This window comes from Anas acuta, chromosome W (assembly GCF_963932015.1).
Source record: "Anas acuta chromosome W, bAnaAcu1.1, whole genome shotgun sequence".
NCBI classification, from domain to species: domain Eukaryota; kingdom Metazoa; phylum Chordata; class Aves; order Anseriformes; family Anatidae; genus Anas; species Anas acuta.
Window position 1 is genome coordinate 25704837 of NC_089016.1, and position 22836 is coordinate 25727672.

Sequence of the window (22836 nt, forward strand, 5' to 3'; positions counted from 1 at the left end):
AACACTAGCAATAATGAGTCTGATACATTGCCATCTTCTTCACCATGTTCTTATTCATTCTCTACAGTAATTAAAACAAGGATGCCATGAAAAAGAAAAATACAGAAACATGTGGTTAGAAGTGATGCCTTAATGCATATACAAAACAATACAAAACTAAAATTTTATGTATAGCATCAATTCTTGCATTTTTTAACTCCTGAGTGCTTCATTTTGTAATCTTATCATTGCTTTAGTGTATTGGTGTGTGTGATATCTTGCTTTTTCAAGTAAGCAAACCAAAACCAATGTATGAGATGAGATGAACAGATAGTGTATACTGACATCACAAAGGTTGTCATCAGAAAAACGATTTTCAGATCCCCATAAAAATAGGTACCTTTCCTCACCATTCCTACTTCCAACTATTTCAAATCCCCAACCATATTCAACCTCATCCCCACTCTCCTCATTCCTGATCTGTAATATATTACATATGTATATGTATATTTATATGTATTTATATATATATTTCTCCAATAGTGAATATGCCTGCAGTTTCTCAAAAACAATTAAAACAGCTGAACTAGGGATGCTTAAGAGCAGTTTAAAGATGACTATAAAATTGTAGCCTAATGTTAAGTAGGTGAATTTTCTGAGTAAATGATACAATGCCTGTTGCTAGCTTGCAGCTGATTTCTGTAAATGAGCTAGTAAAAGCCAGGTGGAATAAGAAATTCTGAATGGAATCAGATGAAGTCTATGGGCAAAATGCTCTTATGTTAAACCCTGTGAAGAGGTGTTCCTATAACATCCTTTCTACTTTCATTAGCTAAGAGATGAGTGTATAATCATTGGAAACATGAGCGTTACGTAGAAAATAAGGCTTTATAATTATGATCAGTACTTCCATTTTGTGTTTATCCATCATAATTTTGTTAAGGTCACTGTTATTATTAATCATAAATTATGGAAATTAATGTTTCTGTCTATTAATAGATTCACAGAGCTTGTCAGGGACCTGAAAAGTCCAACCTCCTGACCAAAGCAAGGTCAGCTGTGGGGTCAGATCTCAGGATTGCTCAGGGATTTATCTAGTCAGGTCTTGAAAACCTCCAAGGATGGAAATTCATTTGGTCAACCTGCTCTAAAACTTATTGGCCTTCATGGTGAAAAAGCCTTTCTTTATATCCAGTCTAAAACTCTCTTGTTTCAATTTCTGCCCCTTGTCTCTTGTCCTCCCACCATGCACCACTGTGAAGAGACTATGTCATTTCTTTCTCAAAGGGCAAGTTCGTCAGCCCTTGGCCATCCTGATGGACCTATGCTAAACTCATTCTGTTTTGTTACTGTCTTTCCTATGCTGGAGTCAGGGTGGCTGGGAGGAGGGTGCCCAAAACTGGATGTCGTATCCAGATGTGATCTAGTGAGTGCTGAGCAGAGAAGAGTAATCATTTCCCTGTTTGACTGCCTGTGCTCTTGTTAATAGAGCTCAAAATACTAATGCCCTCCCTTGCAGCTAGGGCACACCACTGGTGAGATCTAGTGATGTAACCCATGTAAAGCCTAGAGACAGTGGGACTCAGCCTTCGTACACCAGCCAGGTATCAGTCCCCTTGACATTTTGACAGGCATATTTAATGCTTTAAAAGGGAGGAGCTAACATCTAAGAGCAGCTGCTTTCTTTGACTACTTTACAGGCCATAGGCTTTCTCCATTTTTGGCAAGCATGACCTACAAATCTGATTTTGTGTTCTGACCATTTAAAGGAGAAATTATATGTCTGTTCTAAATAGGGGTTCCTAATTACCCTTTAAAATCCTTCTCCACTAATGTTTCCAGAAACTGTAAGGTGTTTTCCCTGGTCACTGTGCATCTCCTGACATGGCTGAACAGACTGCGGAAGGATTCTTGTGTTATTGAGCTTTTAGAAATGCTTATGAAAGAATAATTTTTGTTTGTTTATTTTAAGAGTCAATGCAAGATCCACATTTTTAGGGGAAACTTACATTTTTACCCCACTTCTTCAAATTAAGTTCTCTGTCCAAATTATCAAAAGCCATACTGCATTTCTTAGACCTTATTTTTTCTAACCAAAGGCATTTTCAGTTGGATCTAGATCAGTACTTCATCTTATAGTTTAAAACATATAACTCTTTCCTTTCTCTTGTTGGTACCCAGCATGGTTCAGTGCCACAACCTTCTGATCTAAATATTAACAGATTTCCTCTTTTCTTTTTCTACCAAATGAGTCACTGCATATGAGGAGGTTGTTTGTGTTGTGTGTTTTTTTTTTCCCCACTTATTTCACTTTTGGTTTTCTTAGCTGTTTTTCACAGAATCACAGAATCACAGAATTGTCTAGGTTGGAAGAGACCTCAAGATCATCGAGTCCAACCTCTGACCTAACACTAACAAGTCCTCCACTAAACCATATTGCTAAGTTCAACATCTAAACGTCTTTTAAAGACCACCAGGGATGGTGACTCCACCACTTCCCTGGGCAGCCCGTTCCAATGCCTAACAACCCTCTCAGTAAAGAATTTCTTCCTAATATCCAACCTAAAACACCCCTGGTGCAACTTTAGCCCGTTCCCCCTCGTCCTGTCACTAGGCACATGAGAGAATAGACCAATCCCCACCTCTCTACAGCCTCCTTTAAGGTATCTGTAAAGAGTGATAAGGTCGCCCCTGAGCCTCGTTTTCTCCAGGCTGAACAAACCCAGCTCCCTCAGCCGCTCCTCATAAGACTTGTTCTCCAGACCCCTCACTAGCTTCATCACCCTTCTCTGGACTCTCTCAAGCACCTCCATGTTCTTCTTGTAGCGAGGGGCCCAAAACTGAACACAGTACTCGAGGTGCGGCCTCACCAGAGCCGAGTAGAGGCCATTTTTCACACAATGGCCTCCATAAAAAGCAATGTATTGGTTTGAAAAGCATGGCCAAAAGCTATCCATCACTATTTCTGCCTTCTGAACAGAAATTTCTGGACTGTACAACAAGAGAAGCTTCTAGTCCTTCTATACCTATTAGGTTGCCCCAACCTAACCATAAATGAGGTATCAAATATGCAATGACATAAAGGGGAGAGATGGTTAGTTTCCTATCTAAGTAATGGTCAGCAAGATGCAAGATTTGCATTCTGTACATTGCTACACAAAGAACAGATCTATTTCAGAGACTCCCCAGGACAGGAGAGAACTAATAAAAAATAGTCATTAGTACAATTTGTATTGCACATTCATGATCTGTTTCTTTTTAGTTTTGCTGATTTTTTTTTTTTCTTTAAAAAAGAAGGAAGGAATTTTCCTTCCCACTATGAAATACTACCAACAGGAGGGTGATTTTATGGTGACCGTCTCTTGTAGATGAAGAAAGATGACTGTTTTTTTTCAGTAGCTGCAATGTTCATATAGCTTCTTTATTAAGCCTGTAATAAATGGGTAAGTCCCAAATAGGGTTACAATAAAAGTTTACAATTTATTAAAGGAATAGAGGTAAGCAAACAGCGCTGGGTGTGCCGGGAGTCTCTGCTCCACCAACACGCACACACAAACATCAAACGTTCTAAATATACAGAACATTGCTTTACATACTAAACGCAAGTATGCCACCAGTTACATCAAGCAGGTGGTTTTTATGCTCCTAGGCTAATACATATTCATTACTACTTCTAGAAAAAACAGGGTTATTATAATTAGTTTCCAGAATCCAAACCCTCCTACTGGAGCATGTGTATCAGTCTCCGGTGGTCCCTCTGGGGGTCTCTGGGGGTTTCTCGTGCTGAAGGCTCATAGTCTTCCGCCCTCTTGTCCTTCTCCTGTGTCCAGCTTGGCTGTATGTCACAGACTTGTGCAGCATCCCCTGCAAGCTTTGTCTTTTAGTCGTCCTTCAGCTCTCCCCGTCTCCTTAATCTCCTGGCCAGATAGCAGAGACGTGCATAGCGTCCCATGCAATAGTCATAATAGTTAGCAGTTATTCTGACCCCCCCCCAGATATCAGAGACTTCAAGGAAAAGCCTACAAATACATTTCCCTTCAAGCTCTCTATTGACACGAATTGCTAAAACATTCCTTTGCAAGATACAAGAACTATATACATTAACCACTCCGTTTTTCTTAGACTTGTGGTTATACAAGGGTATGTAAGACAGAAGGTCACATTCATCATACTGTTATAAATGAGGTCTCAACTCAATCTGGATTTTGTAATATTTATAAAACAAATATTTCTAAAAGGTATAAAAGGCAAGTAAACAGCGCTGGGTGTGCGGGGAGTCTACGCTCCACCAACACGCACACACAAACATCAAACGTTCTAAATATACAGAACATTGCTTTACATACTAAACGCAAGTATGCCTATACATACGTACAATCAGGAAAGGTAACAAACAATCCTCTAAATTCCATGACTTACTAACCTCGAGTACACCTATACATATTCACGATCAGAAAAGGTAACAAACAATCCTCCAAGTTCCACGACTCAACAGTCTCCATTTTCCACTCCTTTTCCTGATTACATACAAGTCTCCATTTTCCATTCCCTTTGGACAATATGTCTTGCTTTAAGTTGTCAAGCAACTCGGCCTTCAGGCCTTATGTTTCCCGTTCTTCCCGGATCGAAGAAAAGCATATCCATCTCCTTTTCAAGGCCAATAGGCCTGGGTCAAAAGGCACGTTCAGGTCAACAGGGGGCGTAAGAGCAAAGGCCTTCGATGGCTGTAGCAGCAGAGGGGCCCATGGCGTAGCAGTCAGATCAGTAAAGCAGCCCGCAGCTCCCTCACTATCTGGCAAACCACACGTTTCTGACTGTGGTCCCACATGGCTCTTTAAGGCCTCAGAGACTGCTCGCCAGGTGTCGAGCAATCCCACTGCAACCTTGTCATTTTTAGTTGCAGAGTCCCACACCTTGACCTCAGTTTGGTCCCATATTTCAGGCTCATAAACTGTCCGATTGTTAAGAAGGAGAATAAGCTGTAAGGTTACCAGGACAGTCTTTGTTCCTAAGGACGTATGATTCCCCATAATGCACAACTGCTTACCAGTGAGGGGCAGTTGTGTGCATGGGTCCGCTTCTCTCAGCTCGAGCTTCTCTCCAGCTCCAGTGTGCCTGTTTCCAGCGACTTTCTGTACGAGCTTCTCTGAGCAGTTTGTTGAGTTTGGCCGAACCTATGTTCATGAGGCAATCAATGTGCCTGTTCCCGTCCTGGTCTACATTCTGCCAGCCTGTTCCTCTTCACTTCTTTTTCCTGCTTCTTTATGGATGTGACTTCATCACATCGTGTTGCCTTTTTTATCTTGAGGGCAAGCTCCCGTCTTATGCTCTTCTCTCCACAGCAGTTCTTTTCAAAACAACTTTTCATTGGTCAAACAACTTTGAATGTAACAACAACAGCAAACACACAGAAACATCCATGCCTTAATGGCTGGAGAACAAGAGAACCATCTGGAGAACAAGAAACCAGAGACTGCATGGAGTCTCCTGAATCACCCTTCTTTGTTCCCTCTAAACTCTTTTATATTCCCTTCTTTTATATTTATATTCTTTTATATTTTACCACCATTTGTGCTGTAGCTCGTGCTATGGGATAAGTTTCTACCCATTGTGTTAAATGATCTACTATTATCAATAGATATTTTATCCGCTCTACCTTGGGCAATTCAGTGAAATCAACTTGTACTTTCTCAAAAGGCCTATAATCTGTGTTGTTGTTTGTTTGTTTGTTTTTTCTCCCTCCCGTGGCTGCTTGCTGAAACACTTTCTTATCTATCTTCTGACAAGTTAAGCAACCTTGTGTAATTTGCTTTGCTATTTCAAAAAACCCAATGCAACCAAATTGTGTAAGTAAATGATCACTTAATGCCTTTGTACCCTAATGTGTTTGTGCATGCAAACGTCCCAATATTTGCCTCGCATAAGCTTTTGGCAATATCTCTCCACCGTCGGGCAGTGTCCATTTTCCTTGTTCTAACTTAGTCTCTATTTTCTCCAGTTTCGTTTGTTTGTTTTGTTTTGTTTTCCATTGCATTTCAAAGTTGGTCCAAAAATTCCATAGGGGTTACTTTTGGAACTTGTTGAAACAGATTCTCAATTCCCAATTTAACCAGATTTTGGTATTTACCGTTCATTATTTCCAGGGTGCCTATAGTCTCAGTGTGGGGTCGGTCAGGGGAATGCAATTGGCAACAGTTCCCTGAGCGGTCCCATTGGCAATCTGAGCTCACTCATAAACTCAGGTTGTTTTAAAAGTTAGCTGCTTTTCTGTTTCCATGACAACTCTCTCGGACCCATCATGGTCCCTCTGCCCCAAAGGGCTCAAACCCATGATTTTGAGATCACAGCCTCCTGTTGAGGCAGAACTATTAACATTCCTACATCCTCTTCCCCTGCTCATTCAACTTCAAACAGCTCTGTTAAATACTACATGCCACACCTTTAACACCTTCAACAACTCTTTTAACCCTTCCTTTATCTTTCTCCAGACTGTACTTTTTCTCATGCCAACACCAAAGGCTCAGTCAGGGGCCAGCTTAATTCCACTCCTTTTCTCTCGAAGATGCTGAAACAACATATCAGTATACAACATTTCATCCTATTTCCCTTCTCTCCTCAAAAACAACATTAATTGCAAGATAGTGTTATAGTCGATTGATCCATAAAGTGGCAATTTAGTTTATGTAGTGGCCACCATTGATTGCAATACTTAGTGAAAGTCCTCTTGCTTTCTGTGCCCCCAGTTCTAACAATATCCTTCGAATGTGCCAATATGCACCCAAGGAGGCTTTCTTTAAAATGTCTTTGTTTTGGATATTACTCATTTCCTTGATTTCCCATTCCCTTTTATTTATTTATTTATTACTGTTCCTTACTAGTTACTGTCCTTTGTTTCAATTTCCACGCAAACCGTTTTACTGCGGGTTTTTACTATCTTTTCCTAATCTTCTTCCCCAATGTCCCAATTCAATTCTCTGGGATTAAACTCTTCTTCCCACATACAAACTTTCCTATTTCAGATTATTAACGAGCCCCGTTTCAATCATAAAGGCACGGAACTTCAGGAAAACAGCTGAAGCACTCAGCCTTCCATCTTCTATACAAACATTACCACCTTTTCCACAAAACTTTACATTTCAACAGGACCAAATTTCAAGCCGAATGCCAATTTTTCTCATGCACTTTGTTAGTAAGCCCATACAAATCAAGGAATCACTCCTGTGTATCCTTCAATATGGGGGTTTAAAGGGTATTGAGGCCTAAATAAATTCACTCTCCCCCTTCTTACCCAATTCCCAGGGCTCAAGCCCAAACCACCAAAGAAATGACTCCATTCTACCGCTTTGATAATCAGTCAGTCCGCTCCCCCCCAGTACTTGGGAAACTGACCAAACACCACAGCAAGTACACCAACACTTCTAAACTGTTAGTTACTTAGATAATGCTCCCGCCTTTTTTCTTGTCACACTCAAAGCATTTAAGAGCAAAAATGGGATCACAAGATACACTGCCAGGCCCATATGTTGGGCACCGCCAATCAACACTTGGATAAAACAGCCCTTCTTTTCGGTCTGTCATGCACTTCATTCATCTTCCCTTCAAGCTCTCTATTGACGCGAATTGCTAAAACATTCCTAAACATTCCTTTGTAAGACACAAGAACTATATACATTAACCACTCTGTTTTTCTTAGACTTGTGGTTATACAAGGGTATGTAAGACAGAAGGTCACATTCATCATACCATGCGGCCCTAGCATTGTTCCATATTGACACATTTCACATGTGTATTTGACAAACATTTGAATCATGGGGTCTCCAAAGACCGGCTGGAGCCTGAATCCTTCACTTCTTCCATCCATTCATCGGACGACTTCAACTCCTACTTAGCAAAATGGGTAGACCCACAGTCTGCAGCATCAGACAAATAGTTGCTCATCCTTTATACAAGTTGTGTACACAGGAAAATAAGAGAATAAGATAAGTTTTTAGCATTGCCTCCATTCGTAGGATGAAAAATCCATTGTGGTTTTCTATATCAGATTTTTGCTTCTTCTTTTCCTCTTTTTAGAAAACATTGGTCCTGATCAGGTGCCCTGGTTGCAGATATATGCGAGTCAAAACCCCAGATCAGACCATACAGTAATTTAAACTGTCCAAATTTTGGTCTAATCTTGAATTTTAACCATTTGCTTTCAGTGGAGTCATGTAACTAATTTCTATATGAAAGAACAGATTGTGAAAGAGAAGAATAATAGAACTAAAAGTCTTTCTTGGTTAGAATCACCATATTCAGGGTCAGCATCTACAGCCCTCAGTCTTCAGTGCCTGCTTCTTTCAAGCAGTATCTGGGTAGCATCCAACTGACTATACACAATAACAGGTACCACTTCTCTGTACATTCAAGCTCACACTTCCCGCACTCTACGGAAGTGGTTGCATGCATGGGAAGATGGGAAGGTGACATCAGGAAGATGCTCATGTATTTCTAGTTACCTTTTGCACTGGGCATTCTGACCTTTAGAGAAAGTTAATCATGCCATCTACTTTCACTCTTCATTTCTCTTCATTTTCTCTTCATTCACATCTCCCCTTCCCATCTGTTTAGTTTTTCTCAGCTGGAAGTAAGATGAAGAACGAGTACCAGTCAGCTGTCTCAGTGGTCCACAGCCCACACTTTGGGGCCATTTATTGTAAGGCATTAGCGTCAATTGTTACCTCTGTTATGACAGTTACTGCAGTCCATGCCAGATTAGTAGGCAAGAAATGATTTTCTAAATATCTGAAAAATGAAATGAACGATAGACAGATAGATGTGCAGTATCAGAAGGGACTGTTCTGATCCTTTGGACTGAACTCCAAAATAACATATGCCAGATACCTTGGCTCATGTGACAGGTTCAAACCTTCTGCTTGAGTCATAGCATCCCTTTTAGAAAATCTCTTAATCAAGATTTCATGTGATAGGTGCTCCACCCCTATTGCCGAACAATATGTTCCAAAATAGTTAATTACTTATTTCCATTTTAAATTTGTCAAACGTCTGCTTCCATCCAGTGGAAATCGTCAAACTATTTTTTTTCCGTATTAAAAAAAAAACAAAAACAAAACACAAACATTCTATTAGAAATTATTTATAGACAATGATTGGAAGACTGTTTAACCTCTTCAATGAACTGTGGCAACTCTTGTTACTTTTTCAGACCTAGAATTATTCTTGCAGTTCTGCATAATTCCTAGACTTTATTTTTTTTTTAAGAGAAATCACCTGAACTAAATGTAGAATTCCAATATGGACCTTTCATGAACCATATTCACAGGTAACATCTCCTCACTATTTCTAGAGGATAATCTCCAAAGACTGGCTTTATCCAGAGAATGTACTGAGCCCTATAAGTATTTTGTATCACAGAATCACAGAATCACAGAATTTCTAGGTTGGAAGAGACCTCAAGATCATCGAGTCCAACCTCTAACCTAACACTAACAGTCCCCACTAAACCATATCCCTAAGCTCTACATCTAAACATCTTTTAAAGACTTCCAGGGATGGTGACTCAACCACTTCCCTGGGCAGCCTGTTCCAATGCCTAACAACCCTTTCAGTAAAGAAGTTCTTCCTAACATCTAACCTAAAACTCCCCTGGTGCAACTTAAGCCCATTCCCCCTCGTCCTGTCACCAGGCACGTGGGAGAACAGACCAACCCCCACCTCTCTACAGCCTCCTTTAAGGTATCTGTAGAGAGCGATAAGGTCGCCCCTGAGCCTCCTTTTCTCCAGGCTGAACAAGCCCAGCTCCCTCAGCCGCTCCTCGTAGGACTTGTTCTCCAGGCCCCTCACCAGCTTCGTCGCCCTTCTCTGGACCCGCTCAAGCACCTCAATGTCCTTCTTGCAGCGAGGGGCCCAAAACTGAACACAGTACTCGAGGTGCGGCCTCACCAGAGCCGAGTACAGGGGGACAATCACCTCCCTAGCCCTGCTGGTCACACTGTTTCTGATACAAGCCGGGATGCTGTTGGCCTTCTTGGCCACCTGAGCACACTGCTGGCTCATATTCAGCCGACTATCAACCATCGCTCCCAGGTCCTTCTCTGCCTGGCAGCTTTCCAACCACTCATCTCCCAGCCTGTAGCTCTGCTTGGCGTTATTGCGCCCCAGGTGCAGGACCCGGCACTTGCCCTTGTTGAACTTCATACAGTTGACCTCAGCCCATCAGTCCAGCCTATCCAGATCCTCCTGCAGAGCCTTCCTACCCTCAAGCAGATCAACACACGCACCTAACTTGGTGTCATCTGCAAACTTACTGAGGGTGCACTCAATGCCCTCATCCAGATCATCGATGAAGATATTAAAGAGGACCAGCCCCAGCACTAAGCCCTGGGGGACGCCACTAGTGACCGGCTTCATCTGGATTTGACTCCATTTACCACGACTCTTTGGGCCCGGCTATCCAGCCAGTTTCTAACCCAACGAAGCGTGCGCCAGTCCAAGTCTAGGGCAGCCAGTTTCTTGAGGAGAATGCTCTGGGAGACGGTGTCAAAAGCATAACTGAAGTCAAGGTAGATCACATCCACAGCCTTTCCCTCATCCACCCAGCACGTCACTTTGTCATAGAAGGAGATCAGGTTCGTCAAGCAGGACCTGCCTTTCATAAACCCATGCTGACTGGGCCTGATTGCCTGCTTGCCCTGCAAGTGCTGCATGATAACTCTCAAGAGAATCTGCTCCATGAGCTTCCCTGGTACTGAGGTCAAACTGACAGGCCTGTAGTTTCCCGGGTCAGTCCTCCGGCCCTTCTTGTAGATGGGCGTCACGTTTGCTAGCCGCCAGTCAACTGGGACCTCCCCCAATAGCCAGGACTGCTGATAAATGATGGATAGTGGCTTGGCCAGCTCCTCTGCCAATTCTCTCAGTACCCTTGGGTGGATCCCATCCGGCCCCATCGACTTGTACACGTCCAAGTGCCATACCAGGTCGCCAACCAGTTCTTCGCAGATAGTGAGGGCCACATCCTGCTCCCCATCCCCTTCCACCAGCTCAGGGTACTGGGTATCCAGAGGACAACCGGTATTGCCGCTAAAGACTGAGGCGAAGAAGGCATTAAGCACCTCCGCCTTTTCCTCATCTCTTGTAACTAAGTTTCTCCCCGCATCCAGTAAATTTTAGCATAATCCTGAGAGCTCATGTATTTGGCTTTTACCAAGATATTTATGTTCTTGTTATAAACACTGTTTTCTATTTTAGAATTCTTTTTTTAATGAGCTATCCACCTGCTTTTTTCCTGTGGATACTTAATTTTACATCTTGTTGGGTTAAAATGAACACTCTCTGACTGAATCCAGCCTACACAGTGACCCAGGTCAGCCTGACTTCTGTCATTATTTACTGCTTCTAGTATGACTGGCAAATTTTACCAGTAAGTACTTTAGATATCTTACAGGTAGTGTTAGAGAAACTGAATATCACAGAGATTTCAGCGTACTCCTAGAGGAGCCTACTAGAAACTCCTCAATATTATAGGTCACAATTTACTTTTTTTTTCAGTGGTGTATCAATTATCCAATTTTTTAGAAGTTTAATATGGGCTGCTTTCATCTTCTGTAAAGAAAATCTCTGTCAAATACTCTAGAAGGGTTTAAGTAAACTTTATAAAAATTTACTTCATTAACCAAACTTGCAATTTCATGAAATCAGATTCATTTGATAGATTGTATTTTCCATGAAACCATGCTGATTAGTATTAATTGTACAGCACTTAGTTTTTTATCATATAATCTCATGTCAAGATTTTCATAGTTTTACTTAGGCTTATAAAAGATTAAGTTTACCAGGTCATCTGGTTTACATCCGTGAAAAATAAGAATAGATTTTTTTATGGAGCACTTTGAAGCTTTTCTAATATTCAATAAATATCTAAAATCCGCCTGGTGGCAGAGCTCAAGGAGGAGGTGGAGAGGTTGAGGGCCATCAGGGAGTGGGAGCAGGAGATAGACTGGTGGAGCAGCTCCCTGCAGGGCCTGAAGGACAGGTACCTGGGTGAGGCACCCCAAATGGGGGTGGACCCCCTCCCCTGTTGCTGTTGGGCAGAGGGAAGGGAACCTGGGAGTTGAGGAGGAATGGAGACAGGTCCCTGCTCGACCTCGCAAGCAATGCCCCCCCCACCGGCCCTACCGGCCCCACCTTCCCAGGTGCCCTTATGCAACAGGTTTGAGGCCCTGGAGCTTGAGAGACTGGTGGATGAGGATGAGGCAGATGCCTAGGGCGAGGAAGTCAACTCCACGCCTCAAGACTGCCTCCACCAGGACAGAAAGAAGGGTGATTGTTGTGGGTGACTCCCTTCTCAAGGGAACAGAGGGCCCTATTTGTCGGCCTGACCCTACCCATAGGGAAGTCTGCTGCCTCCCTGGGGTCAGGGTCAGGGACATTGCCAGAAAGCTTCCCAACCTGGTTTGCCCCTCTGATTACTATCCTCTTTTGATAGTCCAGGCTGGCAGTGATAATATTGAAGAGAGAAGCCTGAAGGCTATCAAACAGGACTTTAGGGGACTGGGACAGGTAGTGGATGGAGCGGGAGTACAGGTGGTGTTTTTGTCCATCCCTACGGTGGCAGGGAGGGGTACAGAGAGGACACCGAAAGCCCACCTGATAAACACGTGGCTCAGAGGCTGCTGCCAACACAGAAATTTTTTTTTTTTTGACCATGGGGCGCTTTACTCGGCACCCAGCCTGATGGCTGCAGATAAGTCCCACCTATCTCTAAGGGAAAATGGATCCTAGCCCAGGAGCTGTCGGGGCTCATTGAGAGGGCTTTAAACTAGGTAAGAAGGGGGATGGGGCTGAAACAAGGCTTGTTGGAGCTGTGCCAGGGGGAGCAATGGCAAGGCCAGGGGAGAAGGCAATGGCCCAGCTGAAGTGCATCTACACTAATACACGCAGCATGGGTAACAAACAGGAGGAGCTGGAAGCCATCGTGCAGCAGTCAGGCTACGACTTGGTTGTCATCACGGAGACGTGGTGGGACCACTCTCATGACTGGAGTGCTGCAATATCTGGCTATAAGCTCTTCAGAAGGGACAGGCAGCACAGAAGGAGTGGTGGTGTGGCTCTCTATATCAGAGAGATTTTTGATGTCGTGGAACTTGAGGCTGGGAATAAGGTTGAGTCCCTTTGGGTTAGGATCGGAGGGAAGGCCAAGGCAAGCATCCAGGAGGAGGAGACTGATGAGGAGTTCTACAGGCAGCTGACAGAAGTTGTGAAATCGTCAGCGCTTGTTCTCGTGGGGGACTTCAACTTCCCAGATATATCCTGGAAGCACAACACAGCCCAGAGAAAGCAGTCTAGGAGGTTTCTGGAGAGCGTGGAAGATAGCTTCCTGACGCAGCTGGTTAGTGAGCCTACCAGGGGAGGTGCCCCGCTAGACCTTCTCTTCACAAACAGAGAAGGACTGGTGGAGGATGTGGTGGTCGGGAGCTGTCTTGGGCAGAGTGACCACGAAATGGTGGAGTTCTATATTCTTGGCAAGGCCAGGAAGGGAACCAGTAAAACTGCTGTATTGGACTTCCGGAGGGCTGACTTTGTGCTGCTGAGGACACTGGTTGGTAGAGTCCCTTGGGAGGTGGTTCTGAAGGGCAGAGGAGTCCAGGAAGGCTGGGCGCTCTTCAAGAGGGAAATCTTAATGGCGCAGGAGTGGTCTGTCCCCACGTGCCCAAAGACGAGCTGGCAGGGAAGAAGACTGGCCTGTCTGAACAGAGAATTGTGGCTTGAGCTTAGGAGAAAAAAGAGTGTTTATAATCTTTGCAAAAGTAGGCAGGCCACTAGGGAGGACTATACGGATGTTGCAAGTCTGTTCAGGGACAAAATTAGACAGGCCAAAGCTCATCTGGAGCTCAATCTAGCTACTGCCGTTAAAGATAACAAAAAATGTTTTTACAAATGCATAAACACGAAAAGAGGATTGATTCTGAGTATTTCTGGTGGGGCTTGTATACGTAAGGATTTTGATTCAGCAATTAACACCACTTTGAGGAGTGAACCATACAGGCACTAGCCAGCAGCACAATCTTACCTTGAGATGTGAGTCCCAGCTGCAGAACTGGTAAACCTTGCTTTAAGCTAGGTGCCTGCTTTCACTGCAGTCAGTGCCTATCCCTGCTAAACAGCCAGTGGGTTTTACAGTGTGATTCGTTTGTGCACAGCTAGCAGTGTCCCCCCCCCACCCCCCACAAAAAAAAAAAAAAAAGAGAAAAATTACATTCTATACTCCACGGAGTGTATTGGCTAGACCTCTATTGATTATTTTAAGATCCCAAGGTGATTTGCTCACAAATGGATGCCTGTGTAGACACACTCTAAATGTATGTGTTTAGCCAGTAGGAAGTACTTTGCAACAGGACCAGTCACAAGAGTAGAAATCAAAGTTCACAGGCAAGTTATGTTCTCCAAAGACATGATATAAGCAATTGTGCAGCTGCAGCCAACTCAGCTTTGATATTTGGTATCTGTATCTATATTAGTAACATAAACGTACCTGGCACTTTTCTCGAGCACTGGTGCCAGCTGACACAGAATGGTCCACACCCTAACTATTAAATCCTGTTACTTTCCAGAATATCATGGCAACCTCCAAGCGAACTACTGAAAACAGCTTCTGTCCTGTGCTAATATTCATGCTGCGTCCAGGAATTGTTTGGAGTTAGGCATCAGCCAAACTATGTCAAGAACCTTTCTAAAAATTCAATGGTATAGATGATTGGGCTTCAGTTTCTCTGAGCTTCCCTGGCACATTTTTAGTTTACTGTTAGGGCTGATGGGTCTTGGACAGCAGTATTAACAGTCCAGAGGTGATTTTAAAAAGAACTGTCTTTCACTGCAGCTATATTCAAGGATGTGAGATAGCTAGACAACAAATTTCAAGTTGAAGATCAAATAAAGCATTTCCAAAGGAGCTGCCAACAGTATTTAAAGACTGAATCAACTCAGGTGAAATCAGGAAGTGCTTAGTTTATTCCTTTGCTGAGACCAAATCACAGGGCCTTGTTGACTGATAGATTATTCAACTAGTCAGATGTAAACTGAGAACATTACCAGGTGCTTACTGGCTAAAAAGTAATTGCAAATGCAGATCCATTGCCATTTAATAATACGTAGGCTCATTACTCACCATAACTCTCTAGTTTTCTGTCTAGAGATTGATGACTGCCATGAGGCTCAAGCAACACTTCTGCTCATACCTTCAGAGCTGCAGTGTTGGTACCTCCTCATCCAGGTGTCTGGCAGGATAACTGCGTGGAGAGCCAGTTACCTGGAGCTTTGGCTTCAAGAGGGGAGGATGAGGAGGGATGCCTGTTTATTTCATGGGCCTCCCTCTTAAAACCACATCTGCCACACTTAATAAACCTGTTGTCTCAATCTGAGGCTGAGATCATAGGTTTTATGACCTCTCATAAACCTTTGTTATAAGCCAAAGGCAGGGAGTACAGCTTTAATGCAAGAGTGAGGTGGTTTGTTTTCGTTTGTGTGTGTGTCTTTTCCAAACAAAAGCCATCCTGTGTCACGTGCGAGCCTTGCTTTCGAGGAGGAACTAGACCAGAGAGGAGGTGCTGCTGAATGAAGTCACAGAACAGCCCAAGGCTGTAAACCATGTCCGGTGCTGTTGTCAGGAGCAGGTGTATACCTGGCAGCAAATGCTTAGCATTATCTTTTTGAGGGGCTCTAAAGCTGTCTCTTCATTTCAGCCTGTCTGTCTAGAGACACTGGGTTTCTGGGGATGATTTGTGCTGCTGGGGCTGATTTGTGCTGCCAGAGCTTTGCAGGGGTGGGAAAACAGATGTCTTTGTCTGGACTGTAGGCTTGTCCAGGCTAGACTTACCCAGAGTTTTTGCTCAGAAATATTTTTGGCGAACAAGGAAATTTCTGGCAAAGGTAGCACAGGCAATTCTTGTACAATGTGATGGCCCCCTGTCTCAGTCATATCTCAGTCTCCTGGTCACTCCAGCTACAGTCATGTACAGTATGTGCAAACAAGGTCTCCTCCTGGAGCGAACATAAGAAAAAGAAAAAAAAAAAGAAATTACAAAACCTTCCTCAAAGCTGAATGAGCTAGATGCATTGCATCTAGCTTGGTTCTGAGCTATCTTGCCTCTTCTGATCCTCTTCCACTGAGACAAAGAATGAGTGGCCTGTAGGTACAATATTCAATCACTATAGGTGCTTCTATTGCTGGATGGAGTCCATGGCTGATTAGATGGTGTGCTGGCAAGGTATGAAACTAATTACAGAAACCATGTTAGGAAAGCACTAGTGTTCATATTTCTCAACTGCAGCATCAACATAAAGTAAAGGTCTACAGTAATTGCCAGTTAATAAAGCTCCTCATATTCTTATGTGGCCAACAATCAAACTATTCGTGCCAATGAATACCATAATGGAGAGCTTATTAAATTCACATTTTGCTTATATTGCCATAATAAGGAGGTAGCAGTAGGTATATCAGGTTCCCTTCATTTTGAATATTGGAAGGCAAAGGAAAGGTTATGTTGGGGAGTGAAGGAGGGTCTAGAAAGAGACGTTACCCAGTCACAATGGAGGAAAAAAGAACAAGATAGAGAACAAGTGCCTTGAGACCATGCATCACATCTGCTCTAGGGTGATCCAAATCTTCCGTGTGCTGGTACTGTGGCACCAGGCTTTGGATCCCCATGCTTCACATAGTCTCGTGTCTGAACTGGTACTCAGACCAGGCACAGCATCCTGGGACACCAATCTGTAACAACCCCTCCTACTCTCTGTCCCCCATTGTCAACCATCCTCTCCTCACTTTCCTGCCTGCCCACCCTCCTACCTGCTCACTTACTCCCTCCCACCACCCTCACCCTCTACCCCATGTTAATTCTCAGTGGTAGTTGCATGTACATGCTTTGGCCCCCTTCAGCTCATTAAGCCCTCTGCCTTGCCTCATGTTTTGACAGGTTTTGTGAGTTTTGACAATCCTGACAGTGCCCAAGCTGCCATCCAGGCTATGAACGGCTTCCAGATTGGCATGAAGAGGCTGAAGGTGCAGCTGAAGAGGCCAAAGGACGCTAATCGTCCCTACTGAAGGGTTGTGGGAACCACTGGATACAAAGCACTAGCACAGGTATCTGCATGGGGAAGGGGATGTCAGCTGTGATTGTAGCCTCTCCTTTGTGCTGTAGACCCTTAAAAAGATTCATCTCTGCAACTCTCTGGCTTCTGCCTTTTCCACTTAGGCCTCTGGCTAGAGCCACACCACACAGACACCTACCTACACATAAACCAGAAACTGTTTGTGCCTCATTAGAAAGAGAGATGGAAGGATTCTTAACAACAGTTCCCCACCCCAGTAGCATCCTGCATCTCTCCAAATTCTTCCTGGTCACTAGAGGGGAGGCAGCAGCTGTCCTAATTCCCCTTGCTCAGCCAAAGGCAGCGTTTCTAGTGACTGAAGAAAATCAGCAATTAAGCGATGGGACTGGGCTGCAGTTTAATTCCAGGTAACAGGACTGGGACAGTGTCTGTCTCAATAGCTCTGTGTTGCAAATGTTTCAAAGCATTCTTCATTCTTCATGCAGTATAGTCTGTATCCAATTTCATCCCAGCATAATAACTATATGTAAATATGTCTCCGTGACAACTAAATAACACCTGTTTCCAAGCCCAATGAATTAATAGGAGGATCCATGCTGTCATCTTATTCAGTTGCTGTTAACTTCTGTGTATAGATAAAACCCAAACAAAGCCAAGGAAGCTTTGCTTGAGTGAGGACCTAGACGTATCTGAATGAGGGTCTCATTGTAAGACTCAAGTGCTTTGTGTTGTTGAAAAGGAGACAGCTTAATGCTACAAGTGAACTTTGAATACATGTAACAGTGTCAAAAATATCAGAAGCAGCAGCTTGTTTCATTGGTATTCCAGCCTATTAGCAACAACAACAATAGAGATGTTTCCAAAAATGGAAACATTTTCCACTACTGACTGGCCTTTCCATTAGATAATCCCTAGAGAAATTAAATATATAAAATGTATGTGTTTGTTGCAGGGATGGCAAGTCTCTGCTGTTAAAACCATTACATACCAGAGATTCCCCAATAAACCCAGCACTTAGGGTCACCCTAAGTTGCAACAAGCAGTTTGCATTCCTAAGTTAGTGACAGAGAGATGGGTTAGGTAAGTTTCCTAGGCCATTATGACCATAACATCTAAGATTCAGTGATTTTTGACGCACCTAAGGTTCAGGCAGAAAGTCCCCTTCTTCAACCCTCCCATAGAACTATGAAGTGATCTAGTTTTTCACTGGTATCTCTAATATCTTTGAAAATACCTTATTGTGGTCTGCAGAGCAGTATCCTTTCTATTGAGAATTAAGGAATGGGATTAAAATGTCTTTGAAAGAGGTGCTGCACTGAACAAAACATGGAGCAGAGTAAGAAAACTTCCAATAAATGTATTAGGTGCATGTGCTAATTTCAAAGGGGCTTTTAGTATCTCTCTGGCAATAATGACTCAAGATACAACTGACATGGTCCAAAATCTCCATTATATGTGACTATACGAAGATAATTTTCACTGCATTTTCCCTCTTCACATACCTCTTTTCTTTTCCTTGCTTATGACAAGGCCTCTTGGAAGCTTGAAACCAAAATATGTTTCCATATCAAAATGCTTTTTGCTTCATCACACTGGCTTTTTTTTACTGCAGGTTTTGCTCAGAAGTGTTGGGAGAGAGCGGGAGATGCATGCATGCTATTTTGTTAAAGCAGGGACTGTCTTTGTTGGGGAGATTTTCAATAACACCTGCAAAGGCATGAAGGAACACATGTATCTCCCTAGTTGTTTGGCACCAAGCAATAGCTTTATATTGTAGTGTAACTGTGAACGCTGAGGATATGCTTGTTTCTTATGGCTGTGTAAGAAAGTGCAGGGCTGTAGACTCCAGTGTTGCTAAAGACCATGGGTATGAGTCTGTGGTATTTTCCTTATCATGGATCATCATGAAGTGTTCTAGGTCTAGCTTTTCATAACCAGGCTGACTTTTAGGTCTTAGTTTGTTTCCTCCCAAAGAATCACTCAGTAGTTTTTGTGGTTTTGGTTTGGTTTGGGTTTTTGCATCTAATAAAAGGGATTAGCCAAGTATATGTGGCCCCTGGAGGGCACTTAAGGAGTGTATATAGCCCAAGGAAGGTTCTGATTTAGCATAGGAGGTTGTCAGGTCAGACTGAAGAGGACATTTAGTGAAGGGCAAGGGTAGTCAAAACCTCAGAAGGACTTAGATCCAGATCTCTCTTCATCTTATTTGTTTTCCAGTGCTAGGAGACATCTATACCAGCACCCTAGAAGAAAACACAGGGTTTTTAGTCATGATGGCTCAATACAAGGCAGTTTACGGCCAGGGCACAGGGCTAACCCCTCAATAATTAGCCCTACTTAGAGATAGATCAGTTGTCCTTGGCTCAGCACTGTGTTATTGTACCCCATGGCTGGTTTCATGTGCAACCTCTAGTCAGCCACCAAAATACCGCTGGGAGTCTCTGACACACCTACTCAGTAGACAGTAACATTAATACAACAATAAGTTTCCTAAAAACACTAAAGTAAAAGCCAGCTAGATCCATAGGCACAGATATCTACTGCAAGGCTAGAAAGCAGGTAGCTCCTTTAACTGTCAGAAACACAATAACTCCTGTATGGTTTTTATCTTCTTTTACTTTGGTCACAGCTCTTCAGTCCTTAGTTCCAATCTGAAGCATGTGATTAACCATACTGATATCAGGGCAATTACTCATGTGTTTCAAGAGTATGCTCAAGAAACTTTTTCATTGAGGATTTTCTAAGGAAAAGCTTTGTTTTATCAAAGTCCTTTCCAAAAATAAGAAGCTGCCAACAAAATCACAGGCCACACCCAGTTTGATGTAATCGACCAGACTGTTTTTTCTCAACCAAGAAAGAAAGCTATTTGCTCCATTTTAATTCTGTATGCACTTTTTTAAAACTTATAAATCTCCCTTTTGGGACACAAGCAGTCTAGGCCACAGTGATTCGAAGTCTTTTGTTTTCCTTGCAAGTGCTCTAAAGTTGCTGTCAAACACTGAAAGGGTCACTGTGATGTGGCAGATAAGTCCACAAGTTGCATCAAGCAAAGCCCTGAAGAATTCAGAGGGCAAAACATCTCCACTCACCATTAGACTTTTGCACTGGCCATATCAGAGAATCACAGAATAATTTAGGTTGCAAGAGACATCCAAGATCACAAGCCCAACCTCCGACCTAACATTAACAAGTCCTCCACTAAACCATATCACTAACCTATACATCTAAACGTCTTTTAAAGACCTCCAGGGATGGTGACTCCACCACTTCCCTGGGAAGCCCATTCCAATGCCTAACAACCCTCCCAGTAAAGAAGTTCTTCCTAATATCCAACCTAAACCTCCCCTGGTGCAACTTTAGCCCATTCCCCCTCATCCTATCGCCAGGCACGTGGAGGAATAGACTAATCCCCGCCTTGCTACAGCCTCCTTTAGGTACCTGTAGAGAGCAATAAGGCCACCCCTGACCCTCCTCTTCTCCAGGCTGAACAATCCCAGCTCCCTCAGCTGCTCCTCATAAGACTTGTTCTCCAGACCCCCTTCTCTGGACTCTCTCGAGCACCTCGATGTCCTTCTTGTAGTGAGGGGCCCAAAACTGAACACAGTACTCGAGGTGCGGCCTCACCAGAGCCGAGTACAGGGGGACGATCACTTCCCTAGACCTGCTGGCCACACTGCTTCTTATACAAGCCAGGATGCCGTTGGCCTTCTTGGCCACCTGAGCACACTGCTGGCTCATATTCAGCTGTCTATCAACCATCGCTCCCAGGTCCTTCCCCGCCAGGCAGCTTTCCAACCATTCATCTTCTAGCCGGTAGCTCTGCCTGGGGTTGTTGCGCCCCAGGTGCAGGACCTGGCACTTGGCCTTGTTGAACTTCATACAGTTGACCTCAGCCCATCGGTGCAGCCTATCCAGATCCTCCTGCAGAGCCTTCCTACCCTCGAGCAGATCAACACACGCACCTAACTTGGTGTCATCTGCAAACTTACTGAGGGTGCACTCAATGCCCTCATCCAGATCATCGATGAAGATATTAAAAAGAACTGGCCTAGTACTGAGCCCTTTGGGACGCCACTAGTGACCGGCTTCATCTGGATTTGACTCCATTTACCACGACTCTTTGGGCCCGGCTATCCAGCCAGTTTCTAACCCAACGAAGCGTGCGCCAGTCCAAGCCTAGGGAGCCAGTTTCTTGAGGAGAATGCTCTGGGAGACGGTGTCAAAAGCATAACTGAAGTCAAGGTAGATCACATCCACAGCCTTTCCCTCATCCACCCAGCACGTCACTTTGTCATAGAAGGAGATCAGGTTCGTCAAGCAGGACCTGCCTTTCATAAACCCATGCTGACTGGGCCTGATTGCCTGCTTGCCCTGCAAGTGCTGCGTGATGACTCCCAAGAGGATCTGTTCCATGAGCTTCCCTGGTACTGAGGTCAAACTGACAGGCCTATAGCTCCCTGGGTCTACCCTCCGGCCCTTGTAGATGGGCGTCACGTTTGCTAGCCGCCAGTCAACTGGGACCTCCCCCAATAGCCAGGACTGCTGATAAATGATGGGTAGTGGCTTGGCCAGCTCCTCTGCCAATTCTCTCAGTACCCTTGGGTGGATCCCATCCGGCCCCATCGACTTGCATACATAGAATCATAGAATATCCTGAGTTGGAAGGGACCCTTAAGGATCATCAAGTCCAACTCTTGACACCGCACAGGTCTACCCAAAAGTTCAGACCATGTGACTAAGTGCACAGTCCAATCTCTTCTTAAATTCAGACAGGCTCGGTGCAGTGACCACTTCCCTGGGGAGCCTGTTCCAGTGTGCAACCACCCTCTCTGTGAAGAACCCCCTCCTGATGTCAAGCCTAAATTTCCCCTGCCTCAGCTTAACCCCGTTCCCGCGGGTCCTGTCACTGGTGTTAATGGAGAAAAGGTCTCCTGCCTCTCGACACCCCCTTACGAGGAAGTTGTAGACTGCGATGAGGTCTCCCCTCAGCCTCCTCTTCTCCAGGCTGAACAGGCCCAGTGCCCTCAGCCGTTCCTCGTACGTCTTCCCCTCCAGGCCTTTCACCATCTTCGTAGCCCTCCTCTGGACACTCTCCAACAGTTTCATGTCCTTTTTATACTGTGGTGCCCAGAACTGCACACAGTACTTGAGGTGAGGCCGCACCAGCGCAGAGTAGAGCGGGACAATCACCTCCCTTGACCTACTAGCGATGCCGTGCTTGATGCACCCCAGGACACGGTTGGCCCTCCTGGCTGCCAGGGCACACTGCTGGCTCATATTCAACTTGCTGTCTACCACGACCCCCAGATCCCTCTCTTCTAGGCTGCTCTCCAGCGTCTCATCGCCCAGTCTGTACGTGCAGCCAGGGTTGTCCGGTCCCAGGTGCAGGACCCGGCACTTGCTCTTATTGAACTTCATGCGGTTGGTGATCGCCCAGCTCTCCAACCTATCCAGATCCCTCTGCAAGGCCTTTCCACCCTCAACAGAGTCCACAACTCCTCCAAGTTTGGTGTCATCAGCAAACTTGCTCAAAATACCTTCTATTCCTACATCCAGATCGTTTATAAAAATATTGAAAAGTACCGGCCCTAAAATGGAGCCTTGAGGGACCCCACTGGTGACCGCCCGCCAGCCTGACGCAGCCCCATTTACCATAACCCTTTGGGCCCTGCCCGTTAGCCAATTGCTCACCCATCGTATGATGTTTTTATTTAGCTGTATGGTGGACATTTTGTCCAGTAGGATCCTATGGGA

At 44.3% G+C, this 22836-nt stretch overlaps 1 protein-coding gene across 1 annotated transcript in view; it reads left to right on the plus strand.

Annotated features, from left to right (window-relative positions):
- LOC137846718 (CUGBP Elav-like family member 4) overlaps window positions 1–17107 on the plus strand; it is a 216818-nt gene extending 199711 nt beyond the window's left edge. Inside the window, exon 14 of the mRNA XM_068664832.1 lies at window positions 16947–17107. Coding sequence (XP_068520933.1) covers window positions 16947–17074 — 128 coding nt within the window. The 3' untranslated portion in view covers window positions 17075–17107. The remainder of the gene's footprint in view (window positions 1–16946) is intronic.
- Window positions 17108–22836: the final 5729 nt, after the last annotated feature.